The sequence below is a fragment of the Stenella coeruleoalba genome (genome assembly GCF_951394435.1).
Source record: "Stenella coeruleoalba genome assembly, chromosome: 10".
NCBI lineage: Eukaryota > Metazoa > Chordata > Mammalia > Artiodactyla > Delphinidae > Stenella > Stenella coeruleoalba.
This window is the reverse complement of record NC_137156.1, coordinates 34,692,310-34,719,774: the sequence shown is the minus strand read 5'-3', so window position 1 is coordinate 34,719,774 and position 27,465 is coordinate 34,692,310. Positions and strand designations below refer to the sequence as shown.

General features: G+C 56.8%; 1 protein-coding gene across 3 annotated transcripts; it reads left to right on the top strand.

Moving 5' to 3' along the window:
- Positions 1–539: 539 nt before the first annotated feature.
- MDFI (MyoD family inhibitor) lies at positions 540–14,424 on the top strand. 3 transcript variants are annotated; one of them, XM_079934382.1, is made up of 5 exons: positions 540–750; positions 886–972; positions 8,024–8,201; positions 11,270–11,494; positions 14,016–14,424. In XM_079934382.1, the coding sequence occupies exons 2-5, from the start codon at positions 943–945 to the stop codon at positions 14,270–14,272; spliced, it is 690 nt and encodes a 229-aa protein (XP_079790508.1). In that variant the 5' UTR covers positions 540–750; positions 886–942; the 3' UTR covers positions 14,273–14,424. The 3 variants fall into 3 exon arrangements, with proteins under 3 accessions (XP_079790508.1, XP_079790506.1, XP_079790507.1); XM_079934380.1 differs by having other exon boundaries at positions 8,019–8,201; XM_079934381.1 differs by lacking the exon at positions 540–750 and having other exon boundaries at positions 812–972; positions 8,019–8,201.
- Positions 14,425–27,465: the final 13,041 nt, after the last annotated feature.

The following is a 27,465-nucleotide window of genomic DNA, read 5'->3' as shown; positions in this document are numbered from 1 at the left end:
GATTTCCCGGAGGGACAACTTCTGGTCTGTGCCCAGGCTTAGGACCCCGGGGCAGAGACCAAGGGGGTGGGCAAAGGGTGCCTGAGAAACTTGATCACTCCCACCTTTGGGACAACGAGATTTGGGGGCCACAAATATTCAGACAATTGGCTCGAGGTGGTTGTGGTCACCATGGTTTCTCTCTCTCTCCCTCGTTCTCTTGCTTTTTCAAAAACTTTCGCAGAGTTTAGGACAGGCGAAGGGGAACGCGCGCGGCCCCTTTTGCACGCCCCCCGGGGCGCTGGGCCTGGGAGGGGGGCGGGGATCTGGGGAGACTGGGCCCAGCTCCGAGAGCGCGGAGGAAACGCGCGGAGCCGGCTTCCTGTGGGGGCTCCAGCCGCAGCGCCCCGCGGACAGACGTGTCCCGCCCAGGCAGCGCCAAGTCCGGCGCGGGGGAAGGGACGTGGGTGGGGGGGCGCCTGGGAAGGCGAGGAGGGGGCGGGGAGAGGGTGGGCCGGGGAGGAGGGGAGGGAAGAGGAGAGGCAAGCAGGGGAGGAGCGAGGGGGCTACAGGGAAAGGAGGCAGAAGGAAGCGGGCCAGCGGCGCGCGCTGGCGCCGAAATGGGAGAAAGGAGCGAGTGAGAGGGAGGGGCGCGGAGCGAGCACAGTGGCGCCGAGTTGCCCCTGGGCTGGGGCGCTCGCGGCCGTCGTGCATGGCAGGCCCAGCGCAGTGATCCCCGCGGCGCGAGAGAGCGGCGCGCAGCTCGCTCGAGTAAGTCGGTCGGGGGCCGGACTGGGAAGGGATGGGCGCACGGCTGCCGCTGGATCGCCCTCTGCCCGGCCCCCTTTTCCACTTTCGCGCGCGCGGGGACCTTCCGCTCCGCCCGCTGAGCCCTGTTTCCCGCAGGTCCCGGGCCGATGTCCCAGGTGAGTGGCCAGTGCCCCCCTCACTGCGACGCGCCCCATGGAGCCCCCAGCGCAGCCCCCGGCCCAGGTAGGACCGGGGATGGAGAGCTAGACTGGACGAGAGCCGGGTAGGGGGTTGGGGGCGGTGGTCATTCTCCCCCCTCCTCCCTGAGAAGCGGGGAGAGGGTTCGGGTAATCTTGAGTGGAGGTGGAGGCGAGGAATCTGGGTATCGGGGACCGGGTCCAAGGAGAGTGGAGGGCTGAGGCGATGGGGGTAGGGCCCGAACGGAGGCGGTGGCCGCGCCAAGTTGGCTCCAACTCCCCACTCCCAACACCAGACACACACACACCGCAGTGTCTGTCTGTCCGTCTGAGATTTGTGTCCCAGCCTTTTCTGCCCAGTGTGTAAATATTTATGGGGGCCTCAGGCGGGGTGGGGGTGTCTGAGTCTTTCTCTCCTTCCCTTCCCCCAACCCAACCAGAGCCTAGTGCTTCCAGAAAACTTTTGTCCGACAGGACCCGGCCCCTCCCCTCCTTGCCATTTCGTCTCGCTCGTCTTCCTCCCCACCGGGGCCCGGCCAGTCCCCACCACCCCTACCCTGCAGGGACACGCGCGCGCACACACACACACACACACACACACACACACTCACACACACACGTTTTATCTCCTTCTCCGCCTCTCTCATTCACTCACCCTAATCAAGTGCTCACCACCCGAGTGAAACACGCCTTCCCTCAACTCACAGGGTCTGTAACCTCCCTGGGATTCCTACAGGCGCCTCCCAACCCGGGAGGGTTTGTGACTTCCTGAGGGGGTCCAAGGAGGGGGCAGAGGGGAGTCCTGGGGCTGTGGCTCTCAGTCAATCCCCTCACCATACACATGTGAGCTGAGGCTCACAATGGACCACAGGGACAGGGAGAAGTCAGGAACATCTGGGATTTGTTGCGGGGGGCTGGAGGGGTTGCATGCAGGAGTACAGGCCCAGATTTCATGCCTTTAATCCCAGCTCTAGGTTAGTCTAATCTTCTGCCTTCCTCTCACCCAGCCCCATTCGCCCTTTCTCCCCTCGTTGAGTCTCTGAATAACGGAGGTCTGGTCCTGGACCTCTGACACTAACTCCCTGCATGGCCTTGGACAAGTTCCTTCCCCTCTCTGGCCTCAGTCTCCGTATCCGCCCATGGGAGCTGGTCTGCCCGTTTGGAGAGGCCCAGGTCTACCTGGTGTGGATGCTGGCCCTTTGGAGACCCAGGGCTGTGGAGGTGCGGGGTGAGGCTGGGGGTCTCCTAGAGTGAGGACAAGTGGGAGACGTTTGGTCAGGGGCCGGCGTGTACGTGAGACTAGTGTGTCTGCTGTGCATCCCACCAGCCCTCAGATTCCCCCCTCTGTGGGGACCCTGGAGTAGGGACTTCTGGGGAATAAACTCCGCCAAGAGCTGGGCTCCTGCAGCCTGGAGAGAGGGCTAGGGGCAGAGGCCTGGGAAGGCTCTTTCTCTGTCCCTCGCCCCTCCTCTCTTTCTCAGCCTCCTGCTTCTCTCCAACTCTCCCATTCTTCCCCTGCTTATCCATTTTCTCTGCTCTCGCCTCCACTCCTTCCTTCCAAGATCCTCGCCCCTGTGTGACCCATTTCGAGCCCCAGTAGGGAAAGAAGGGGCTGAATGTGCTGGGGGCAGGGGCAAGGGCCAGGGTGGGCCACTGGGAGGGTTAAGCCCTGGGCTGTAACTTGAGGCCCCCCAGTGCCCCAGCGAGCCCCCTCCCCAGCCTGGGCTGGGCCAGACAATGTGGCTTTCATAACACGAGGAGGCCTGGCTCTGCTGCCTTGGGAGAATGAGCCTGCTGCCCAGGAAGCCCAAACCGCAAGAGACCGAGCCAAAACCCCACAGACGCCTAAATCGGAGCCCAGAATCCCCCACGCTCCCTGCTGAGCGCTGACAGAACAGCACGGCTGAGGCCCTGCTGGCAAGCTAGCCAGGGAGCAAGTCAGCCCCTCCCGCAGCCACCCAAGATGCAGACAGGGGTGCAAGGGGACCCAGGGCAGCTCTGGTAGGGGAAGGTGGCCAGGCCCGCGCACCCTTGGCTCCCCCAGTGGCCTCTTCCCCGTCCAGCCCCGAATGCCCCAGGAGCCTGGCTCCCTAACCCACAGATTTCTGTCCAGCACTGTGGCGTCACGTTCCTGCTCTTGGTTCTAAATTGAATTTCCTGGGGAATTGGAGCCTTCAGACCTAAAATAAAACCAACTGGACCCAGCCTAACTGGCCATCTCAGGCCCTCACAAGTCCTTAGCCTGGTGACCCGAGCCTGTGACCTGTGTGTCACAAGTGTGTATCAAGCGAGTCCACATTCTTGCCTTCTTGGTGCTGGGCGCCAACCCTAATTCTCACCTTCTCGTTCTCTCTCCTCCTGACCTGGGGCTCCAGGCCCCAGAACTCAATCCTCAGCAACAGACATTTGCTAAGCAACTCCTGGGGGTGCAGAGACAGACCGGGGCTGCAGTCTGATTGAGGACCCACACTTCACTCCCTAGTTACTGTTCACAGCAGGGAACCCTGGATGCTGAGTTCTCAGTAAGTGGCCACTCCGAGGAGAGACTATTGGCTCGAGGGTCAGGGAAGGCTTTCTGGAGGAAGAAGTGAAACTCCAGCTGGGTCACGAAGGATGAGCTGGATTTGGGGAGAGGGGAGAGGTAGGACATTCTGATCAAGGGGAACAAGATAAGCTTCCCCTTGTTGGGGAAGCTTGGATGGATGGGGCAGAAGTCCCTGTGGTGGCCTGGGGCCATGGAGAGGTCGGCCGCCCTGGAACATAGGATCCTGGTCCATTGAGTAGGCTGAAGATATAGACCAAGGCCTTGGATACCAGGCCAAGGATAGATTGGAATGTGGGGCTTTGGTCACTACTCTCTGAGCAGATCAGATCCTGGCCCTCTCTCTGCAGAGATGGTCGGAGCTCCAGAGGGGAAGGCTGGGTCCACTGTCCACGAAGACACGAGAGGGCTGGGCAGGAGGCACCAGGCACTGGAACTTGGGGACGAGGGCCCTGTGGACACTTTCCAGGCTTGGAATGAACGCTTCCCACCTGGAAGAGGTCCCCCGAACTCCTTCTCCATCCAGGAACAGCAGGCGGAGGGAGCGCACAGGGTCTGGCTGAAGTTTGAGTCTCTCTGCTTCGCTCTCGGGCTTATGGATTTAAACGTGACTTTTCCACCCTAGAACTCAGGGCATTGACCTGAACCTTATCCCGTGTTGGGGATGAGAATATGTCGAGGCACACGGGCTCTTGCCTTTCTGTGTTTCCCCCTTGGAGATGGGGACTCTTGAGAGAAGTGCAGGGCTAGGGCTTCTGCTCAGAGACGCCACCAGCGTGGCTGGCCCGCTGTGCACGTTATTATTTTTTTAAGTTTATTTATTTAGTTAGTTTTGGCTGCACCGTGCTGCATGCAGGATCTTAGTTCCCCAATCAGGGATCGAACCCGTGTCCCCTGCAGTGGAAGCGCGGAGTCCTAACCACTGGACCGCCAGGGAATTACCCCCTGTGCACATTAGAAAAAGGTGGCTCTGGTGGGGCCCCAGCCAGGGACTCCAGCCCCACCCCCACCCGGGGCAGATGCCTTCACACACAACTTGCGTTTCTTGTCCACACAGTGGCCCTTGTCCTTTGCTGGCCTCCCATCCTCCTGGAGTTTCTCCTCAGAGATGTTCTCCTCTCTGTGGCTGGGCAGGGGTCTCCTGGTCGCAAGAAGGAAAGCTGGGCTCTTTCTGTCTTCTGATGGTTGAGCACGTGGGCTCCGCCTCTAGTCTGGTTTTTCGGCTCCGTGTGCTGCAGGGAGAGCCAGTTCTTCTCCAGCATCTTGGCGTCGGGGCCCCTGGGCAGCATGTCACCCGCAGACCAGGTCCTCCTGCCACTTCTTGCTCCTTCTCTGCCTGCTCCCACATCTCTGGGCCCTCAGCACAGTTTCCCCTTCTGCCCTCAGCGCTGCTCCCCCAGTGTCTGCTGGGTCCCCTCCGCAGCCCTTCCGGCTCCAGGAGGTCTGTCCCTCAGTGTTTCCAGGTCAAGATGACTGGACTGGACCTGGTTTCCTTCCAAGGTCTGATGCTCACCCCAGAATGGCAGGTTTCCTGCAGGAGGGGCCTCCTCGGGACTTTGTCTGTGCTCTCTGTAATTTCCTGTTCCCACCAGATTCAAGGTCACCAGCCCTATAGGTGACTTAAGAGAGACTACCCAGAGAGTGGCAGGCCACACAGGGGTAGGAGGGCCCAGGTGAGGACCAGTCTCCTGACTCCTAACCTTCCTCCCTCTTCAACCCTGGGGCCCAAGACGCTACAATCCTGGCTCCTTCCACTGCAGGACTGACAGTGTCACCTCTGTGTGCCCTGGTGACCCCAGGAGAAAGCCTGGGAAGTGACCACAAGGCCCACCGTGCCTCAGTGATCATTCTAGTCTCCCCTCGTTCATGCCGTAGCTGTTCACACTGGGCTCTTGGCTTCTGCTGGTTTTCTCGAAAGGTCCTCTTCCCCTTCTTTGCTGACTGATTGATTATTTAATACCCAGCGTAGGCATTGCCTTCTCCAAGCAGCCTCCTAGACACACACACACACACACACACACACACACACACACACACCCCTGGGGTAAGTGCCCACCTTCTGTGCTCCCACAGTTCTTAGATGCCCCTGCTGTAACTCTTGCCCTGCGGTGTATGTGACCGACCCCAACCCCGACAGAGAACTCCTGGGGGAGTGACCAGGTTTTCTCATTTTGGTCCACCCAGTGCTTGACGTATTGAGAGGTGCGTCGTAGCTGTTACACCAAACAGCACAGGAAGGAAGGAGGAAAGGAAGGAAGGGAGAGCAGGGAGGGCAGGCAGGGGGATGGGCAGGTGGAAGGGTATGTGAGTGGCCCCCTGCATGCCACGCTCTGCTGAGCGTTTCATTTACTCTTTGAAACCCTGAGGGACGAGCATGGTGAGCCCCCTTTCACACACGGTGACCCAGTTCCTGGTAACTCGCCCAAGCTGGTATCTGGTAAAAACCAGGGCTTGGGTCTTCCAGCTGCTGGCTCAGACCTTTGTCACTACACCACCTGGGAGAGCCAGCACTCCGCTTCAGGGCTTTGGCAAGACGCCTCTAGGGCCAGAGGCTGGAGCTGGGCAGCCCCCTCCCTTTCTGGGAATTAGGACTCAAGCCGTGAGCCTCCCTCTCCAGGCCAGATTGGTCGTGGCCCTCCACTGTCCTGTCCCGTCTGTGCTGCTGTAGACCAGGCTCTGGGCTGGGAGAGGCGCCATGGAGCAGGTGGCCTGGATCCCCCTTGGGGGTCATCTCTGCTTCCCTGCTCCCCCTCGTCCGAGCCCTGCGATCTTCCCAAAGCCATTTGACCTCTCATTAACGCACAGAGCTCTCAATAGGCCCAAGGAATGGATGGGGCTGGAGGGACCTGCCCCCTGCCTCCCTGGGCACCAGGAGGGGTTCCCAGCACAGAACTGCCACCGTTCAGGAGTGGTGGGAGCCCCAGCCCTCCCTGCACCCTGTCCCAGCTCCAGGCAGGGTCAATGGTTTCCCTAGGCAGGTGGGAGCATGCCGGCTGCTCTCTGTACCACCCACGTGGGGTCCCTGGGGCCTCGGTCCCCCTGGCCGTGGGGGACCAGGGTCTTTGGAACGAGGATTGTTCAGGGGTCTCTGAGCCCCTGGATCGTCCCCTCCCCTCAGGATGCTCCCATCCCCCAGACCTACTTGCCCAACCTGCATTGGTCCCTCTAATGGTCTCCTTCCCTACCCCTCCGCCCCCATTTGGAGACGGCTCAGGGAAGGAACCCCTGTGTAAGGCCCTCTGCTCTGATTCGTTCTGTTACTGTTTCCAAGACCAGCTCTCGTCTCTCTCTGTCGCTGTGGGCGTGTCTCGTGATTTCTGTGTGTGGTGTGTACGGGTGGGCGCTGACCCGTTACTCTCTGGGTTTCATCACCCTTTCTCTTCATCTTTCTCTGTGGCTCCCTGTGTCGCTCTCCTCTCCCTGGGCCCTTTGGTCTCTGTGTCTCTCTGAGTCTCTCATTTCTGTCTCCCCTGCTCCCAGTGCGGCTTGGGGGAGGGGCACCTTCTTGAGGCCCCTGTCATTCCCACTGCACGACCTGGGGGCTGATGGGAGGCCCAGGCTGCACCCTGTCATTGCCCAGCCTGGCCCCTGGCCCCATGACCCTGGGCTTCACCCTTCCCGTCCACCCTCAGGCCTTCCCACGCCCAGTCACCTTTCTGCCACCCTGCCCCACCTCTCAGCCCCCAGAACTTTCCTCCCCTGGGCCCAGGGGCCCCTAGTCCTGCTGCTCAGGAGCCGTAGGTGGCTCCGTTTCTGCCTTCCGCCCACCCTGCACAGAGGGGCCGAGCCATTCACTGTAATTACATGTGGCTGCCGTAGGCCTCTTCCAGCCCTCTTGGGCCGTCTCCCCGTCTCTCTTCCTGCCCGGAGCCCCTCCGCCTCACCCCCCAGGGTTCTCTGACTCTTTCTCTTGCTATCATCCTCTTTCTCGGCCCCAGTTGCTCGCTGTCTGTCTCCCTCTTGCTCTGTCTGTAGCCCACTCCCTCTCCATCGCCTCTGCCTCTGATCTCACCTTTATCTTTCTCTCCATCGCTGACTTTCGCTCAATTGCTGAGTCTCCTGCCTGTCCCGGGCTGTCTGTCACTGGGCGTCTGGGGCGCCCTCCTCCGCGCCCAATCTCCCACGTTCTGATGCACTGTCTGTCTTTGCTTCTACCTTCCACTGTGCCTTCGATTCTTTCTCTCTCCATGTCACTCTGGATGCCTGTCCCTGTCTCCCCATCACTGCCTGTCTCTTCTCTCCTGCGCTGTGTTTCTGCCTCCCCCCACTTCCCTTATACCATGCATCTCGGGCCTCACTCCCTGACGGTGCGCGCGCACACACACACACACACATGCACACGTACACACCCTTGCTCGTTCACGGGCTGTGGTTTGGGAACTTTCTATTCTAGAGTCTGGCACTGTTGCCAGATAGGGTAAGGGCTGTGTAACTGGTACTGAGTCCGAGAATGAGGGCTCACGGCATTCTGGGCCACGGGAAGGGGACCAGGGCTGGGCAAACAGGAAGGCACCAGGAAAATGTCCTTCAGTCGTCTTCTTTTTCCCTAGCTCAGACCCTATCCCTCCTGCCTGGGCTGGAGGTAGTGACAGGATCCGCTCAACCTGCGGAGTCAGCGCTAGAGGAGGGCTCCCTGGAGGAGGCGGCACCCTTGATGCCCCAAAGCAATGGCCCTGGGGCCTCCCAGGCCCTGGACAGCACTGACCTCGACATCCCCACAGAAGCTGTGACACGTGAGTCCTAGGGGTCAGGGGATTGGGATGGCAACATGTAGGGGTTGCTCTAGGGAATCCAATGCAGATGGGCTGGCAGAAATGCCGTGGGTGCCTGTGGGAGCCTAGCGGTGGGCCAGGACCTTGAGGTGTGGGCAGTGGAAAGGTATAGGACGTTGCCCTTTCTGTCTAAGAAGAAGACCTCCCCATACAAAATGATTCGGATAAATTAGTTCAAAATGAGTGTGGACAGGCTCCAGGCAATGTGGTTCAGGACAAGAGAGCGTGAGGCCAGGGCCAGGGAGCCAGAGCCTGAGGCAGCCCAGCCTTCAGCGTGTCAAGAGCAAACCGGCAGGAGAGACACCCGCAGTTGCTCTCTGCAGAAAGGAGCAAAACTCAGCTCTATTCCCAGGTTTAGCTCAGTGTCTCCAAGGAAGTCCTGGAGGGGGAGAATTCGCCACTGTCACCCTCAGAAGCAGGGGAAGGGACACCCAGAATCATTTTGTGATTACCAGTAAGATCCGCAAGATCTACGGACGCATCGGCACTTCCCAACTTTCTTTCCCTGCGTGATCTCACGCACTTTCCAAATTGGCCTGTATTGAGGCAGCAGGATAGCCCTTGCCGAGCGCGTTTTACAGATGAGGAAACTGAGGCACAGAGACCCACTCTCCCTGAACACAGGCTGCGGAGCTCAGGTCTCCTGGCCCAGTGCTCTTTCCTACGCCTGCCTGCCCAGCTGGCCTGGCCGAGGGTGGAGCCGCCTTCAGCCAGGGCATCTGGGGTAAGTCAGGGTTACTAAATCCTGCTAGTGCACTGCCCTCCAGACACACCCACCAGCAGAACTGAGAGAAAGAGGTGAATGCCGTGGTCACGGAGGAGGGGGCCTGGATGGGAGTTGGACAGACACCCCTGTGTCTATGGGCCCTGAGTGTTTGCTTTGTGACTCAGCCACCACGACCACTGCCACGGCCATGGCCACAGGCGAGCTCTGTGTCTGCCCCAACTTCCTGGGCCCTTAGCTCACCACACGCTCCCGCCCTCTGGTCACTGTGCCCATGTTTAGGCAGCAGGGCAGGGGGCACCGAAGCTGGCCAAGGACTCTGCCCAGTCACTCACCATGGGGCCAGGAGGTGGGGGCAGGATGATTCAGGCCTGGCCACTTCCCCTGGCCTTACCCCTGTTTACCCAGATGCAGGTCAGCCACTGCTCAGGGCCAGAGGCTCCCAGCACGGTCCTCCCCAGAGCCCTGTCTCCCATTGTATCCCTGACTCCCCAGCTTGTCCTCAGCTCCTTTCTCCCAATCTCCATCCCCTCCCCGCTCCATTTCCTAGCTGTGGAACCTCTGGCAAGTTTTACCCTTTCTGGGCCTCAGTTTTTTCATTTGCAAAATGGGCTAGCAATAGTAGATCTGTTTGATGCTTAAGGAAGTTACTACTGGGAATTGCTGGTGGTCCAGTGGTTAGGACCCAGCACTTTCACTGCCATTGCCCAGGTTCAATCCCTGGTCAGGGAACTAAGATCCCACAAGCCACTCGGTGTGGCCAAAAAAAAAAAAAGCACATAAGGAAGTAGTTACTACACTTAGAGCTCTTAACACTGTGTGTGTCTGGCACCTAGTCACAGCTCAAACCATGTCAGCTACTAGTTATGAGAGTAGTGATCCCGGCTCCTTGCCTCTCTGCTCTCGGAGTCCCAGCTTTTAGCCTCCAGGCTGGTCCCACTTCTGACCCTTCGCTGTGTGACCTTGGACAAGTTACTCTACTTCCCTGGGACTCGACTTCCTCATCTGTAAAAGGAGGATACTGCCCTCTAGAGATACTGAGAACAATTTGCATGCCAAACGCTCCGAACAGTGCCCGGCGCGCACTGCGTGCCCAGCGTGTGCTCCCACCATTACTAAAAGGCCCGGCCCCCTCAGTTAGGGGAAGCGCTGAGGCCCCCTTTCGCTCTCCTCAGCCTCCAGCTCCTGCCCCAGACACCCACTCCTGCCACAATCCAAACCCAGAGACCTGGCCCAGAGGGAGCTGGGGATCTAGACCACAGGGCCTGAGAGATGTAAGTGCCCCACGTTCACGTTTACTGAGGGTCCTCAGGGCCAGAGGGTCCCGCCCAGGAGTCAGGGGCCCTGAGCAGAGGGATCCTCGAACTCTTGTGACCCCTTCTCAGACTTCACACACACACACACACACACACACACACACACACACCCCTGCCCTCATCTCTTGAGACACACACACACACACACACACACATCCCTGCCCTCATCTCTTGAGAACAGAACCATGCCATCCAGGTGGGCAAACCTGAGGGAAGGAACGGGGTGTTTGGGGGGATCTCCAGGGCCAGCCTCCCCACAGCCCACTGATAAAGCTGCTTTGTTTCCTCAGCCTGGGATGGGGACCCAGGGTTCCCAGCTTCTGGGGTCTCCCTGCTTGGCCTCCCTTTTCCCTTCTCCCCCTCCTCAGACCCAAGGGGCCCCTCAGCAAGCCCTTTCTGCAGGTGCCCCACAGAGGCTGGATGGGGCGGGGAGCTGGAGGTGGAAGGAGCGGGAGATAGGGGGCTGCTCTGAGGAGCCCCTGATTCCAGGGCCAGGGCATTCATCTCCAAACAGATGTTTCCAATCAATCACCTGGCACACGAAGGGCAAAAGCAGCAGGGGGCTTGGCAGGGGCCGAGGTGACGCTTAACTGCTTCCCTGCTGCCCCTCCACCCCCAACTGCCACTGCTCTCGCCAAAATCCCAGGACCCCAAGAGCAGGAGAGTGGATTTCACGTCGGGTAAGAAGGTGGGGTCCAGGGCCCTGAGCCTCTCCCTTTGCCTTGCACCTCTGTCTTTTCTGAAATGAGCATGGACCTGGGAGTCAGGAGCCAGGCTCGACTCTGTGGCTGTTTCATGATGTGCCACTGGGCAAGTCAGTTTCCCTGGGCCTCAGTTTCCCCATCTGCAAAATACAGATCAGCTAGATGACCTGTGGTGTACTAGGAACAAAGCAGGCAGGATTCAAGCAGAGCCCCGGGAGGCTGTGCGGGGACTCCCCCCCCACCAGCTTCCCCTTCCCCCATTGCCCTTTCTCATCATCTTCCTAGGCCAGCCTCAGGGGAACCCCTTGGGCTGCACCCCACTAGTGGCGAATGGCTCTGGCCACCCCTCGGAGCTGGGCGGCACCAGGCGGACAGGGAACGGTGCCCTGGGTGGCCCCAAGGCCCACCGGAAGTTGCAGACACACCCATCTCTAGCCAGCCAAGGCAGCAAGAAAAGCAAGGGCAGCACCAAGTCTGCTGCCTCCCAGATCCCTCTCCAGGCGCAGGAAGGTAAGCACCCCATCTCGCCTCCCTCTGGGAGAAGCCTCCAAAGCTGGCTTCCTCGAAGTCTGATGCAGGGGCCAGCGGCAGCATCTTTGCAAGGTTGCCGGTTAGAAGTGCAGCATCTCAGCCCCACGCCAGGTCCACCAGATCTGAACCTCTGGGTGGGGCCCGGGAGTCTGGGTTTTAACAAGCCCTCCAGGGAGTCTGATGCAAGACTCTTAAATCAGAGAACCTTGCAGAGGACACGTGTTGGGTAAGGTAAGGCACGTGTGAGTTCTCAAGGCCAACCCCTTCTCATTCCCTACTCTCCCAGAGTTGCTCTAACAAGAAATGGAGCCATCTGGGCTCGTCCAGCTTAAGCCACCTCATTTCTGGAAACAGAAATTTTCCTTGAGGAATGGACCATCTGTTGAGTGAGAGCACAGCACTTAGCGTAATAAAATGACGCACCATCAGATGCTTAATTGGGGGCGGGATGGGGGCTGCAAGTTTCAGTGGGAGGTCAGAGCACCCAGATATACCAGCCATTGTTCCTGCCACACAGAGGTCCTCTGAGGGACTGACCTGGGCAGCCAGGTCCCCCTCCCCACCAGGCATCAGTTCGGCAGGGGTGACGGCTACCTGTAGCCCAGGGATGCTTGACCTTCACCCCAGAACTTTTAAGTAATTTCTGCCGATGCTGGGGGACTCTGGCTGGTCCTCTGCAAACAGGATTCAGTGTACACATTTGCACACAATGTGTTCATGACTTTCATCCCCCAGAGCACATTCTGCCCAGCAGGCTTGTTTATGAAGGGGGTATTCATGCATCTGAAGTGAACTGGGCATCTGCTGTGAGCCAGGCACTGTGCTGTGTGCTGGGTACCCAGGCCATGGCCTCATAAAGCTCTCATCAGAGAGAACCAAACAGGTCATCACTCTGTGATGTGATACAAGATAAATGATGAGTGATGACGTGAACTCAGGGGGACACCCACACCAGCCCAGAAAGCTGGGGAAGGCTCCGCAGGTGTCTGAGCAAGCCTTAAAGGATCCATAGGGGCATCTAGCCGGGGTGCCTTAGCACAGAGCTGAGAGCTGGCTAGTGTGGCTAGATTATGAAGTTCCAGGTGAGGAATGGTGGGAGGTGAGACGACTCCCGCGGTGGAGGGTACATACTAAGCTGGATAGTGGGTCTAGACTTCATCTGGAAGACAGTAGGGAGCTTCGAAGGGTTTTAAGCAAGGTGGTGACCTCATCAGATTTGCACCTGAAGAGAACTTCCTTATCCAGTTTGCCGATAGATGGCAGGGGTTCCAGCTGTGCGGGCCCCCATTCCCTGTACACAGGACTGGGTGGGGGCGTCAGAGCCTGCATAGTGATGTGAGACTCCCACAGGACCAGTAGCCTCGAGCCAGGGGCCCGCCTGGTCAGGGGAACTGGACACTGCCCATGGCCCGACCCCTGCCAGCCCAGCATCTTGGCAGCACGCCAGCGGTTCAGAACACCGGCTGCTGAGCCAGCACCACCGCGTACCAGCTGGGTGCCCAAGGCAGGATCGTGTGTTAATTCGCTTCCTGTGTATTTACTCAGCACCCACGATGTGCCAGGCACCGGTCTAGGGACCGTAACAGCCAAAGACGCCGGCCCCTGCGGTGCTTGCCCTGTAGTAGGCGGGGAGAGCTGTGTAAGCCGCGGGAGGTGCTAAGTCCTGGGCGGGGAGGCAGAGCAGGCGCCGGCAAGGGGGTGGGGCTGGGGCCCGGCAGTATTGAAGAGGGTGCTCCCGGAAAGCCTCCCCGAGAGGGGACATTTGGGCAAAGACGGAGGGGACAGAATGAGCAGAGCACGTATCTGGGGCTGGAGCACCGGGGGGACAGGGGGCAGTGCCTGCATGACCAGGAGTAGCCAATGCGGCCACAGCAGAGGGGTCTGGGGAGGGGCCGTCGGGGCTACTGGGAGCGCTTGGGCTTTTCCTCCTGTTGAGGCGGAAGCCACTAGAGGGTTCTGAGGGCAGGAGGGGTGGAATGCAACAGAGGTTTTTCAAGGGTCCTTCCAGCCTCCATGGGCGGAGTAGGTGCGTGCGGGCCGGCAGCAGTAGTCAAAGGCAGGGAGTGGGGAGACCAGCGAGGATGCAGTTGCTGTCACCAGGCAAGAGCTGAGCAGAGTGGTAGGATTCTGGAGAGATTTTGAAGTGACTTCTCTGTGCCTCAGTTTCTTCATCTGTAGAGAGGGGCTAATACAGCCCCACCTCAAGGAGTTGTTGCAAGTTTAAATGAGTTTAATTCGTGCACACTTAGAACAGTGCCTGGAACACGTCATCCCTCCGTGTTCGTTAAATAAATGACCGAGGGTGGTCAAAGCAGGGACTCGGGATCCAGGCTGCCGGGGCTCAGACCCTCACTCCACGTAACTCTCCGTGTCTCGGGGTCACCTGGATGGTGGGTCCCCATTTCACGGAGCCGGGGGAGGGCTGCACGAGCGTTATCTCTGCATTCAGTGAGCCTGCCGCCCGCGGCTGGTCCCCGGCCCCTGGCCATCTCGCCTGCAGACTGCTGCGTCCACTGCATCCTGTCCTGCCTGTTCTGCGAGTTCCTGACGCTGTGCAACATCGTCCTGGACTGCGCCACGTGCGGCTCCTGCAGCTCCGAGGACTCGTGCCTCTGCTGCTGCTGCTGCGGCTCCGGCGAGTGCGCCGACTGCGACCTGCCCTGCGACCTGGACTGCGGCATCCTGGACGCCTGCTGCGAGTCGGCCGACTGCCTGGAGATCTGCATGGAGTGCTGTGGGCTTTGCTTCTCCTCCTGACCCGCGGTGCCCCCGGCTGTCACACGAGGCTGGACCGCCCCCTCCCCCGGGCCTCTCCCACCCTCCCCGAGCCCTCTCGGAACCCCAGCCCGGTGAGAGGGCGGTGCTGGTCCTCCTTGCTGGTTTCCCTGGACAACAGCACCTAAGACCTGGGGGGAGGGGGGACCGTTCCTGGCTCAGCTGCCAGGGCTGCAGAACACTGTGAAAGTTGGGGGAGGGGGCCGGGACATGGGGGAGGCTGGGGTGCTGGGGCTGTGCGCTTTTCTACCTCTCACTGCCCCTGTGCCTGCCTCCCCCCTCCCCTGCCCCCAGGCTTAGAGGACAACAAAATGTGAAAAGAGACGCCCCACCTGACCTCAGCTAAGCCCCTCCCCGGTCTCCCCTCCTGTGGGGCCTGACCCATACAGTGACCCCAGAGGGCAGGGCTGGGCTTGGGCCCAGGGTGGGGTGGGAGGGGGGAAAGGTATAGAAAAGACTGGTAGGGGAGAGGGAGGGAATGGAGGGAAGGTCTGTTCTATTTGTTGCTGTAAATAAAGATATGGGTCCATCTCACATTTCCTCAGGACTCATGAGTGATGGCCATGGACCACGACTCTGAAAACCAAACACTCCCACAACCCCCTACAAAGTCCCGAGACGGATGGGGCTTTCCTGGCCTCCGAGGTCCCCTCCCTTGTTTCATGTTCCCCCCTGAGGGAGGGAAGGAAGACGGGTACACACGCCCCACCTTTATTTCCTTCCCTGCCGAAGGGACGGAGAAGCCCAGAAAGGGAAGAGTTAACCCTTGGCATAGAATTAATTAACAGCAGATGTGTTCAGGTTTTGATTAATTAATCTCCTGCTGACTCCTGCTTCTCGAAGCCATGGTGGCTCCAAGGCATAGGGTGACGCCTATGTCAGTGGCAGAGAAGGGCCTGGGGAGGGGGCAACCCTGGGCCCCCGCACAGCCAGGGCTGCACTGGGAGGCAAGTTTGGCCTGAATGGAGGTCACGTGGCCCAGCCTCAGTTGTCCCCCTGATTTCCAGGGGCCCTGAGATAGAAGAAAACTGTCAGGGCTGGCGGGAGCCTCAGAGGTCAGGTGTCCAGAGCCCTTGGGTGCAGGAAGGAGGGGCAGACCAGAGCACTGAGGCCGACAGCGGGGAGGGCTGTGTGGACCAAACCCCTCTCCACCCCATCCTGGACCTGGAGGAAGCCAGGAGGGGTCCAGGGTGAGTGAGAGGACAGCTCATGGTTGGACTTGGATTGTCCTGAGGAGAAGACATGGCTGAAGAAGGCCTTGAAAAGTGGAGACCTCATGGGAAACCGGTGGGCTGCTGCTTCCAGGAACAAAGGGTGGAGTGGCCCTGACGGATTCTGGAGGGGAGGAGGGAGCTCAGGAAGAGAGCCAGATGAAATCCGAGCTCTCTTAAGGAATGCCACATTAGGGAACAGCCCATGGCCTTGGGCGTGGGTTGCAGTGTCAGCAGAAGGAGGTGACAAGAGATGGTGAGAGGGACCCCACCCCCCTCCCCTGCAGCCCCTCCCCTCATACACGTGTACACAGGCCTCACTTTGCCAACACCAAGGTTTTCCAGCTTCTGGGACCACATAGGAAACTCAGGACACAGAGAGGAAGTGACCTCCCCAGGGTCACATAGTCAAGATCAAAGCCAGGAGAGAGCCCCATTTTCTTGGCCCCCTCCATGTTCGTCTGTCTCAAGGGTTTTTTGTGTTTTTTGTTTTTGCTTAGTTATTGTATGCTCGAAGTACAAAAGGTTCAAAAGTCTCATCAAAAGTGCACACACAAGCATTTACCCATATCATTTTTCTTTTTTTTTACAAAATGTCAGAATCCCATGCACGTTGCACCATTTTTATCACTTGACCATTTGTTTTGGGGCTCTTCCTTACCAGCACTTTGAAGAGCGGCCTGGAGCTTCACGGAGGGATGAGCCACACATGACCCAGCTGCCCAGCTCCTGCTTACTCCCTTCCATTAATTTCTCTGTTATAAACAAGGTTGCGTGAGCATGTCCTTTTGCACAAATGAGCTGTATCTGTAGAATATTCCTGAAGGTGGGATCACTGGGCCTCAGGGTGTGTGTGTTTGTGACTCTGACCTCGATGAGGGGATGCCAGTCTGCCCCCATGGCTGCGGGGAGCATCCACGTTTCTGCTGCACTCCTTTGTCCACAGGAGGATGGATGACGGTGGGAGGGCCTCCGTTCAGTCCCCGCTCAACCCAGCTTCTCCCCAAGGCTGAGGTTCGAGGGACGTTAGGGAGGACCAGCGTGGGGGGTTCGCCTGACCAGCTCAAGGTCTGGTCCAGGTGGGCAGGAAGGCCCCTTCCCGGCCCTCTCCCCTCCGTGGCGGCCGCTGCAGGAAGAGGCACCTCTGAAGTCCAAACAGCGGTTTCCTGCAGGACAGGGGCTGAAACCCGAGAGGCTGAGCTGGGTAGGGGTGAGACAGAGGCGGGATTCAGCCACACACACACAAACACACACTCTCCTTACAGCCACATACTCACATACATTCCACAAAGACACACACATACCGCACACACACACACACCAGACATAGACACACACATGTGCTCACACACTGCACATTTCAGAACCTGCAACGCCACCAGCCCATTCAGCCTGATCCTTGTGTCTGCTACCCGCCCCCCTGCATCCCACGCCTTCTCCACCTTCCCCAGCCCCGCGTCCTTGCCCAGGGGGCCTCATCTCTGCTGGGAAGCAGACGGCATCTATCTTAGAGGGCACTGACCCACCCAGCTCTGCCCACGTGTCCTTCCGGGGAAGCCCTGGTTCAGGACCGTTCCCCTCCACACCGTGGCCCTTCTCTGTTGGCTCCCAGTCTCTGCTTTCTGACCAGCTGATCTGAGCCGGGTTCTGCTGTAGGTCCTGGGGAAGAGGCCCTTTCACTCTCGGGGCTTCAGTCTCCTTGTGTGTACCATGGAGCAGCGAGGAGGCTCTGGAAATCGAATGGCGGCCACAGTGTCCAGGGAAGTCGCCTGCTTCTCTGGTTTTCTTTCAACCCTGGAGCAGCAGATCAGCACCCCCCTTTGCCCACGAGACTTCCTGAGGGCCACTCTCCTGCCCTGGGTCGTCTAACTCAAGACAGGCATTACCACATTTGTGGGAAGACAAGGTGGTGAGGCCAGGCTGAGCTGTCCCTGGCCAGGACCACCCATGACCCCTGGGTGACCTGGTGTGTTTGCCCTGTAACCGAGCAGGCGGCTGAGCCAGGGGCTGGCTTGTGTGGGGAGGGGTGCTCTGCCCGCCACGCCCCGGCCTCCTGAGCCTGCATCAGCTTCTCCCCATTCTTTGGCACATTTAGTCGGCATTCTCTGTGGTTGTACTCAGAGCTGGGCCAACTCCAACCCGGCTTTGGGCCTAGACACCCCATGTCTCCGGGGCAAGGAGGGGACACCTTGAAGCAGCCCCAAGGCTGGACTGCCTGCAGCCAGCCATGCCCTGGGGCCTTCACCAGCTCCCCGGGCAGAGGAGGCAGTGGTGGGGGACTGAGCGCTGGTCCCCAAGGCTCAGGACAGCTGCTGCAGACACTCCCCGTCGCTGAGCGGGGGCAGCAGAGAGGACAGAGATCACAGACCTGGCCCCTTGTCACTTCCGTGTTTATGTTCCTTTCCACATTCTGACTTTCCTAGAATGATATGGAGACAGGCATGGGATGGTACCTCCCACAGCCCCAGCCCTCCCCTCCCCCCCACCTCCTCCAGAGAAAAGCCCCTCCCAGCCTTCCTTGCCCCGCACCTGGTTTTCCTATCTTTCCCCGACCCTGTAGCGGCCTCTGTACCCCACAATTCCTACCATCCCTGGGTTACAGCCTCATTCCCTTGTGATGCGGACAAGTGTCCAGGGGTGCTCGGGGGCGGGACAGAGAGGTGTGTTCGCGTGCTGTGTCTCAGGCATTTCTCAGTCTTGCCACCTCAGGGGGCCCGGGGAAGGCAGTAAGGCCCATCCCTGGACCAGTCACCACGTCAGGGGACAGAGGGCTACAATGAGCCAGGCCTTTGTGGCCAGAGACGGTGGGCTACGTGGCTGCCCTTCCAGAATCAGGTGGGCACATTTCCCAAAGAAATAGGGGTGCTGTGACAAAAAGTTGGGGGAGGATGGCAGATTAAAACAACAGAGGTCACTATAGGTGGATCGAGAGGAGGCACCTGGGCTGGGGAGGCCTGGCTGGAAACCTCGAGCTGCACAGGGCATCTGGCTGGAGAGGGAAAGACAAGGACAAAGGCTTTCAAAAACCTGCAGCCTGGGAGGAGAGTGAGGCTCAGTCTGGGGCTCCAGTGGCAGAGGTAAGACCCAGAGGCAGAGGTGATGACACGGGGAGAGAGATCCCAGCCCCGGGCAAGAGAGAGAACCGCCCCAAGGAGAGCGCACTGCAGCAGTGGTGGGGGACCTCCCGCTTCCAAAGACTGTTCCAGGGGAGGGGGTGTCCAAGGGGTCCCTGCCCTGGTGTTGACTGTTGGCAGGGAGGACAGGTGGAGGAGGGTGGTTCCAGGAGGCGCCCACAATTCCTGCTGAGTCAGACCCTGTGTGGCTCAACCATGCAGCCAGTGACCGCCTGGTAAGAGAGAAACGGAGACTGAAGGTAGACAGACCGGAGATGGAGTGAGATGCAGAGAAGGAGGGGAGGAGACAGCGAGGCAGACGGGACAGTGCGGACGAAGCCTCCCCAAGCCGGAGACAGAAAAGCGAAGCAGGGAGGCTGCGGGCATGCATCCCTCGGCTGCTCCCAAGGTCACCCGCCACCGGGGCTTCGGGGGCAGTGGCGCCCCTCCTTTTGGTCCCGGGTCCCTCCCGTGCCCGGAGCCTCTACAACGCTGGGCAGTTTGGCACTAATTAGGGGCCTGGCTAATGGCTCGGAAGATTGGCCCGTTCCAGGGACGCTGCTGGATAGAGGCCTCGGTGAGATTTATTCCTAATTATCTCATTTGTCTCCCCCCATTACTCTTTACGGCTGGGATTTATGGGGCCATTAATGGGGCCTGGCCAGGCCGGGATGAGTGTGAGCCTTGAGACGCTTCATAATAATAACAATAACAACTCTCACCCTGGCCAGATTAATGGGTTCTTGCCCTCCCCACCCCCTGTCCTTGGGACCCCAGCTACCTGCTGCCTAGAAGTCCCTCTCGCTTCTGGGACCCCTGGCCCTCAGCCACCTGTGGAGTTTGAGCCCATGGCCCCTCCTCCGCCCCCCTGCACCCCAAGCCTGTGTCTTAGTCCTTCTCTGGTGTCACTAATTGGGAGCTTCAAGGTGGTAGCAGGAGTGTCGAGTCCAACGGTAACACCTCTGGGACAAGGCCTGTATCAGCAATTGATGAGCTCGGCTGCAAGCAGCGGAAAACCCAGCTGCAGGTGGCTTAGTCTATAAGGACATGCACTGTCTCCTTAACAGAAGTGCAGAGGCAGGTGATCCCAAGCTGATTGGGAGACTCAAAGATGCTGTCGAGGAAGCTGGCTCCCATCCTTTCACTCTGTCATCCTCATCGTGCGGTCCAGGTTTCCCCTCCTTGTCACAAAGTGGCTACCGCAGCTCCAGGCATCAAGCTCACACAGCATCCACACAGAACAAAAACAGCTGAGCGGGAAAGAGAGACCTTCTCCTCCTACGCCTTTCACCAGAGGGGCGAAAAGCACTTCCAGAAGCTTCTAACAGGTCTACTTACATTTTTGTCCAGACTGGGTCACATGTGGTCTTAGGTTAGCTCCCCCAGAAGCAGGCCCTAGACAAGGCTTCAAGTGCAAGTAGGTTTGTTCAAGAGGGGATTCCAGGAAACATCAGTAGGGGAGGAGGGGAGTGAGACTGGGAGGGAAGGCAGACAATGAAGGGTGTGTTATCAAATTGGTTACCACTGTGGGTGGATAGCACTCGGTCCTGCCTCTGAGGGAGCTGAGGTATTTATACACCAAACCCACCATCACTGGTTGAAGGCTCTTCCCAATGGAGTGTCAGTTTTCTGGTGCTTGCTGTCTGGTTGGGCTGCTGAAGGAAGCCCTCCGGCAAAGGGGCAGAGCTGCAGAGAGGCAGAGGTTGGCCAGAGAGCTCTTCACTAGTAATGCCTGAGGGGACAGGCAGCCCCATCACCTGCAATGCGTGTGCAGTGACTAACAGACAGACCAACCTGGTCCACTGCTGGGCAGGGAGAAGGGGGCCGGCTGTTGAGATCACCACAGGGTCTGCCACAGCCTTCGCCCCATCTCTCCAGGGCTGAGACTCTGCCACCAGAGGCCAGTCACAGGGGCTGAGCAATTTCCACATCAGTGTGAGGGGCAAACCCCACAGAGAGGAGGTGAGTTTCAGCCCCGGTGCTGTTGGAATGTGGAGCTGTCACCTCAGCCTCCTCTACCTGCTTAGCTCACGAGGAGAGCAAGAGACGGCCCTTCCAGACCCTTCCGTGGCCACCCTCCCTACAGGCTGCCAGTCCCCCTCCATCCCCATTCCCGGGTGTGGTTGCCCCCGCCTTCCCACTGCCACCCACTCTCAGGGTGGAGAAGTCCAGCTTTTTCCATCCAGGCACCAGCTTCCCCCCATTTTGCTGTAGGTAGAGACTGTCTTACCTCATGTTTCAGCACCAAGAACCCTTGTACGCAACCGCTGGCAGTGCATCTCCTTTGGCAGAATAGACATGCATGAGCCATTCAACCCAGCGATTCAATGCCCTTCGGGTGACATATGAAAAAGGTCTAGGTACACACACGCTCCAAAAGGCACAGACTAGGATGTTCACCACAACACTATTCATAGTGACCCCCAAATGGAAACCCAATTGTCCAGTAATGGTGGAATGGAAAAACAAACCGTGGTGCAGTCACCTGATGGAATTTTGCACAGCAGTGAGAATGAACAAACCCGACTCAAGGGAAGAAAGCCAGACACAAAAGAGCAGACTATGTGATTATTTTTACATAAAGTACAAAGACAGTGGAATCAATCCGTGGTGTTGGAAGTCAATTACTCTTTCCCATTGTTTCTTCCTTCTCTGTTTGCTGTACCTATATGAGATGATGGGTGTTAGCTGAACCTATTGTGATAATCATTTCACAATATATGTTAAACAATCGTGCCATACCCCTTAAACTTACATATATCTCAATGATTTCTTGATAAAACTGAAAAAGAAAACATACTGACTGGGCTTCCCTGGTGGCACAGTGGTTAAGAATCCGCCTGCCAATGCAGGGGACACGGGTTCGAGCCCTGGTCCAGGAAGATCCCACATGCCATGGAGCAACTAAGCCCGTGCGCCACAACTACTGAGCCTACGCTCTAGAGCCCTCAAGCCACAACTACTGAGCCCGTGTGACACAACTACTGAAGCCCACGCGCCTAGAACCCATGCTCTGCAACAAGAGACACCACCACAATGAGAAGCCCATGCACCACAACGAAGAACAGCCCCTTCCATCGACAGATGAATGGATAAAGATGTGGTACATATATACAATGGAATATTACTCAGCCATAAAGAGATATGAAACTGAGTTATCTGTAGTGAGGTGTATGGATCTAGAGTCTGTCATACAGAGTGAAGTAAGTCAGAAACAGAAAAACAAATACCATATGCTAACACATATATATGGAATCTAAAAAAAATAAAACAAAAAATGGTTATGAAGAACCTAGGGTCAGGACGGGAATAAAGACGCAGACGTAGAGAATGGACTTGAGGACACGGGGAGGGGGAAGGGTAAGCTGGGACAAAGTGAGAGAGTGGCATATACACACTACCAAATGTAAAATAGATAGCTAGTGGGAAGCAGCCACATAGCACAGGGAGATCAGCTCAATGCTTTGTGACCACCTAGAGGGGTGGGATAGGGAGGGTGGACGGGAGATGCAAGAGAGAGGAGATATGGGGATATATGTATATGTATAGCTGATTCACTTTGTTATAAAGCAGAAACTAACACACCATTGTAAAGCAATTATACTCCGATAAAGATGTAAAAAAAAAAAAAAGAGAATCCCCTGCTCACTGCAGCTAGAGAAAGCCCACGCGCACCAACGAAGACCCAATGCAGCCCAAAATAAATGAATAAAAATAAATTTAAAAAAAAAGAAAACATACTGACTGATCTACTTCCCGTCTTGTGACATTAGTTGCTCTGTGAGAGGAATGAAGAGTTTGCCCCAAAGTCTTACTTTCCTGGCGAGGAATCCAGAGAGCTCTGCATCTACCATGCCGGTGACAGAAATCCTATGCAAACCAACTTAAACAAAAAAGGAATTTATTGGCTCTCATTGCTGGAAGGAACACTCTGGTATTTGAAAAATTAAAGAAAGATCTTCAGCAATCGGTGGGAGCTGGGGACCGAATGCCACCAGGATTCTGTCTCTCTCCTTCCCTCTGTCTCAGGTCTGTGGCCCCCTGAGTGTTGGCCTCAGCGTCTCCTGTTGCAGACACATCTCCTCCATGTTGGTGGAGGGGGAGAGAGCAAGGCGGATAGAAGCTAGAGATGCCAAGAACCCCAGTGAGGAAAAGAACTCTAATCCTAGGATAGGACTCAGGATGGCTCTCTGGGATCACATGTCCATCCTCTGGTTGGATCACTGTTGCCAGAAGCATTGGCTATACTAATTGATGGGCCTGGATCATCTGTTTACTCCTGTTGGGGAAGGGGCTTTGGTACTTGAGAGCCTCATCAGAGCCCCAAGGAGGGGAAGAGGAGCAGTTCCCCAAAGCAGGGACATTATTTTAGAAGAAGGAGAGAAAGGTTGCTGGGAAGACAAAAGAAGAGTAGATGCTTAAGACACATCCACCTGCCCAAGGAGAGAAGCCCCCTCTAAGGGGTTCTTTCTACTAAAATTTGCCCTGCATCTCGCTGGTACATTGAAACCAACCCCACTGCCCAGAGAAGTACTTCCCATTGAAATCCTCCAGGGGCCACTGACCCCTGTGAATGGTGCCTCTTAAAGCCAGACAGTGTGTGGCAGCCCTGAACTTGACCATGTCTGGTTGGACCAGGGATGGCTGGCTGAGCCATGAAGGAAGCATTGAAAACGATGAAATACTTAGTGATAAATCTGACCAAAAATGTGCAAGACTGTTTCACTGAAAAATTAAAATATTCAATACATTGTTGAGAGAAATAAAAGAAGAAATGGGTAGACTGTGTACATGGATCAGAAAACCCAATATTGTTAACATATCAATTCTTCCCCAAACTGATCTATAGATTCAATGCAATCCCAATCAAAATTCCAGCAGGCTTTTACATGGATATTGACAAGCTGGTTCTAAAATTCATATAAAGAGACAAATGACATAGAACAGCCAAAACAACTTTTAAAAGGAGCAGCAGTTTGGAGAACTTACACTCTTGGATTTATAAACCTACAGGAATCAGGACAAATTGATGGAACTGACAGATGGACAAATGAATCAATGGAGTAGAATAGAAAGTCCAGAAATAGACACATGCATATATGACCAATTTATTTTCAACGAAGTTGCCAAAGGCAATTCAAATCTCAAAGGTGGCCCCTTCCTAGTCCCTGACATACAGTAATTCTATGTCACCAAAACCTGGTGGGATGCTACAAAGGCAAAAATACAGATGACCCCCACATCCCTGTGGTGTCGCCTGATGGTTTCCAACTGGATTGCCAGCTTCTGGAGCTCAGGCAGCAGGACGGGGACACAGACCGGTGGGAGGCATGAGGAGGACCAGGCCTCCGCGGGATATCGAGGGATGCGGGGTTAGAGGCAGGAGAGCTCAGATCATCTAGCTTGTTTTCTGGGCAAAGCCCCCAGGACAGAGAAAACCAAAATGTTCTGATAACATATTCCTTCCCCAGATTTCATCCTGGTAGAATTACTGGCCAGTAATTACCTAGCAAATTAGAGAATCTACCAGAACTGGTCCCTAATTAGAGAAAGTTGTCAAATGGGAACAATTATCTCTGTTCTGTTTCATTTCCTCCCCCCTCAAGCCAAATGTCTCTGCTTCCCCTCCCCCACTGGGCCTTCCTGCTACTCTTGAGACCGGGGGTTGGGGGGCTTGAGGAGGTAGAGGCTCCTGTCTGTCGCCACCACTAGCACCAGCCCGGGAGGTAGTACCAGGGGCCTATCCTGTGTTCCCAGGAGCCCCATGCCCTCACCACCTTGTTTTCGAAGGGCTTGTCTCTTCTCCCATTAAACTACCGGCTCCCTGCGGGCATGGGTTCGTCTTAATTCTCTTCCCATCTCGGGCTCTAGCCCAGGGCCTGGCTTCCAGAGAAGGCTTAGCAAAGATTGTTGAAAGGACGGCTCTGGGTCCCAGAGTGATAGCCTCCATCCAAGCACAGGGGAGGGGCTGATCGCCTGACCTCAGCCGCTCTGCCATAGCCCAGAAGCGCCATCCTGCCCACATCCCGAGGAGGAAGCCTGGCAGGAGGTGTGTGACCTCAGCCAGCCTCCTGCGTTCTGTGTTGCTGTGAAGTTGGAGACGTCGCTTCTGGGTTGAGGGCTCAGGGAAAGCTTCACGGAGCAGCTAGTGTTTGGTTTGGGGATTTTGAGTTCAGAGGAAATGCCCACAGAAGCAGCACACACAAAAGGAGCTTGGTCTGGCTGAATTAGTGGAAGTTTGCAAGAGGGAAGGAAGGCAGGAAGCCACGAAGGAAGGCCGGCAGGCAGGCAGGCAGGCAGGAAGGAAGGGTGGAGGGAGGGTGGAGGGAGGGACGAGGGAGGAAGGGGGCTGGGCTTGTGATAAACCTTCAAAGACCACCAAGGAGTGTGGGCTGCCTCCCATAAGCCTTGGGAAGCCATCCGGCAAAGACACTCCTGGAAGCTGAATCCAGAGTCGATGCTCACGATGGAAGCAAAAGGAGAAAGATGAGCGGCAGAGAACGGAGGCCTGAGGTGGGGGCAGGGGGGAAAGTACAGGAACTAGAGGAAGGTGGCTGTCACCTGTCATGGGGCAGGGATACCCCCAACAACTCTGATCAGACAGTGAAGGCAGGAGGGAGTGGGGAGTCAGTTAAACAAAAAGCCTCAGCTTCTGTCCTAGCAATTTCCCTTTTAGGAATTTACTCTGAAGAAATTATTCAACATGTACGTGAAGATCTTGAGTTCCATGATGTCTATCACAGTATTTTTTTTTCTTTTTTTTTTTTTGCGGTATGCGGGCCCCTCACTGTTGTGGCCTCTCCCGTTGCGGAGCAAGGCTCCGGACGCGCGGGCTCAGCGGCCATGGCTCACGGGCCCAGCCGCTCCGCGGCATGTGGGATCTTCCCGGACCGGGGCACGAACTCGTGTCCCCTGCATTGGCAGGCGGACTCTCAACCACTGCGCCACCAGGGAAGCCCTATCACAGTATTATTTAAAATAGTATTAACAAGAGAGGGGAAAACATTATGCTAAATAAAAGAAGCCAGTCACAGAAGACCCCATCTTGTTTGGTCCCATTTATATGAAATGTCCAGAGCTGGCGTATCTGTAGAGACAGAAAGCAGATTAATGGTTCCCTAGGGCTGGGGTTGGGGGTGGAGGGTGGATTAGAGGGTGACCACTAATGGGTACAGGGTTCAGTTTTGGGGGTGATGAAAATGTTCTAAAATTAGATTATGGCAATGATCAGATAACTCCAAATGTACTAAAAGCCACTGCATTGTACATTTAAAATGAATGAACTTTATGGTTTGTAAACTGTACCTCAATAAAGCTGATCAAATTGTTAAACAGCGCAGGGGGATACTGTGTACTGTGAGGAAAGTGGTTTCTGCTCGAAGCCGTGGTCAGCCCTGGACCCCAACAGAAAACGAAGCCACCTGCATTAGGAGATGGCGCCCCTCTGGAAGAGAGAGGGATGAGGTAGCGGGGGACGGGAGAGCCTCAGGGAAAACAGCTGGCTGGGAGCTGAGGGTGAGAGAAGAACCCGCTGAGTGTGATGCTCCAAAGATGACTGTTATCCCAAGTCCCTCCCTGTGGACAGCCAAGCAGTTGGGGCCCAGCTGCCATGCTCTACTGCACGGTGGCTCTGCACCCAGCCACCAGGTCAGGTCCTGGCTGAGAAACAGAGGAAGGTGGGGTGCTCAAGTAGGGGCAGAAGAGAGAAAAGCAAGAAGAAAGAACCCAACAGTCTTGGAGTTGAATCCCAGATCTGCCACTTAATTGGCTGTGTGACCTTGAGCAAGTTACTTAACCTCTCTGTGTCCCTGTTTCCTCACCTTCCTCAGAGGAGAGCCGCTGAAGTTACTGGCTTTAGCAGGTGTAGAGAATGGGGTGCAATGCCTTAAGGGCCCTCTGTCATAGGAGCTGTGCAGGGACCTCATCACTCGCTGGAGTGAGCAAACCCTGGTGATGGGGGAGAGCCTCATGAGGTCGCCAAACCTCCATGACCAGAGTCAGTGGGGGGTGGAGCCAGGGGTCAATAAATCACGGATCCCAGAACTGCAGGGGGCACAACAGGAGGAAGAGGGGCTCCCCTGAAATGCCTGATGTCTCTCCTAGAATCCACCTCCCCACCCCACCACCCCCACCTGCCATTCCAGAAGCTTCCAGCATGAGGGTCTTTCAGGCTTCTCTGAAGAAGACACTAATTAAACCTTAATTGACACAGCACTAATTAGCTTCTTAATTACATGGGCCCACATGATTAGCCACTCAGCAGACACTAATTGCTCATTAGGAAGCAGCCTCCCCTCTCCCCCTTCCCTTTTCTAGACCCTACCAACTAAGGCACCTGAGGGGCCTATGGTAGGCGGTGCCCCCGGAGCCCAGCCCAGCCTCTGGGCCCATCCTGATGGTAGAGGGGGGCAGCTAGACGAGCTCACGCTGCCTTGGCCTGAAGTCAGGTGCCCTTCCGTGATGATCTAAATAATAACAACTTCTACCATTTTGAGCATCTCAGATTCAGGAGCCTGTAGCCTTCCTCCTTCAAACCCCTGGCCCCGAATCAGGATGGAACTGTGGACTCTGGAGCCCCGAGTGTTGGCCTCCTTGGGGTGAGGGGAGCCCAGGGCAGGCCCAGCTTGGAGAGCAAGAGGACAGGGACCAGTGTGCCTGAAATACCCACCTTGGGCCGATCGATCACCTCCCACAGCTTAGTGTCTGGAGCCTCTGACACCCAACAGAACAGTATTTTCCAGACGGGGAGACCGAGGCTCCATGAGCGTGAGAAGTGTACCCGGGGGGTTCACACAGCTAGTAAGCGATGGAGCCAGAGTCAAACACGGGTCTGACTCCAGAGCTGAGCTAC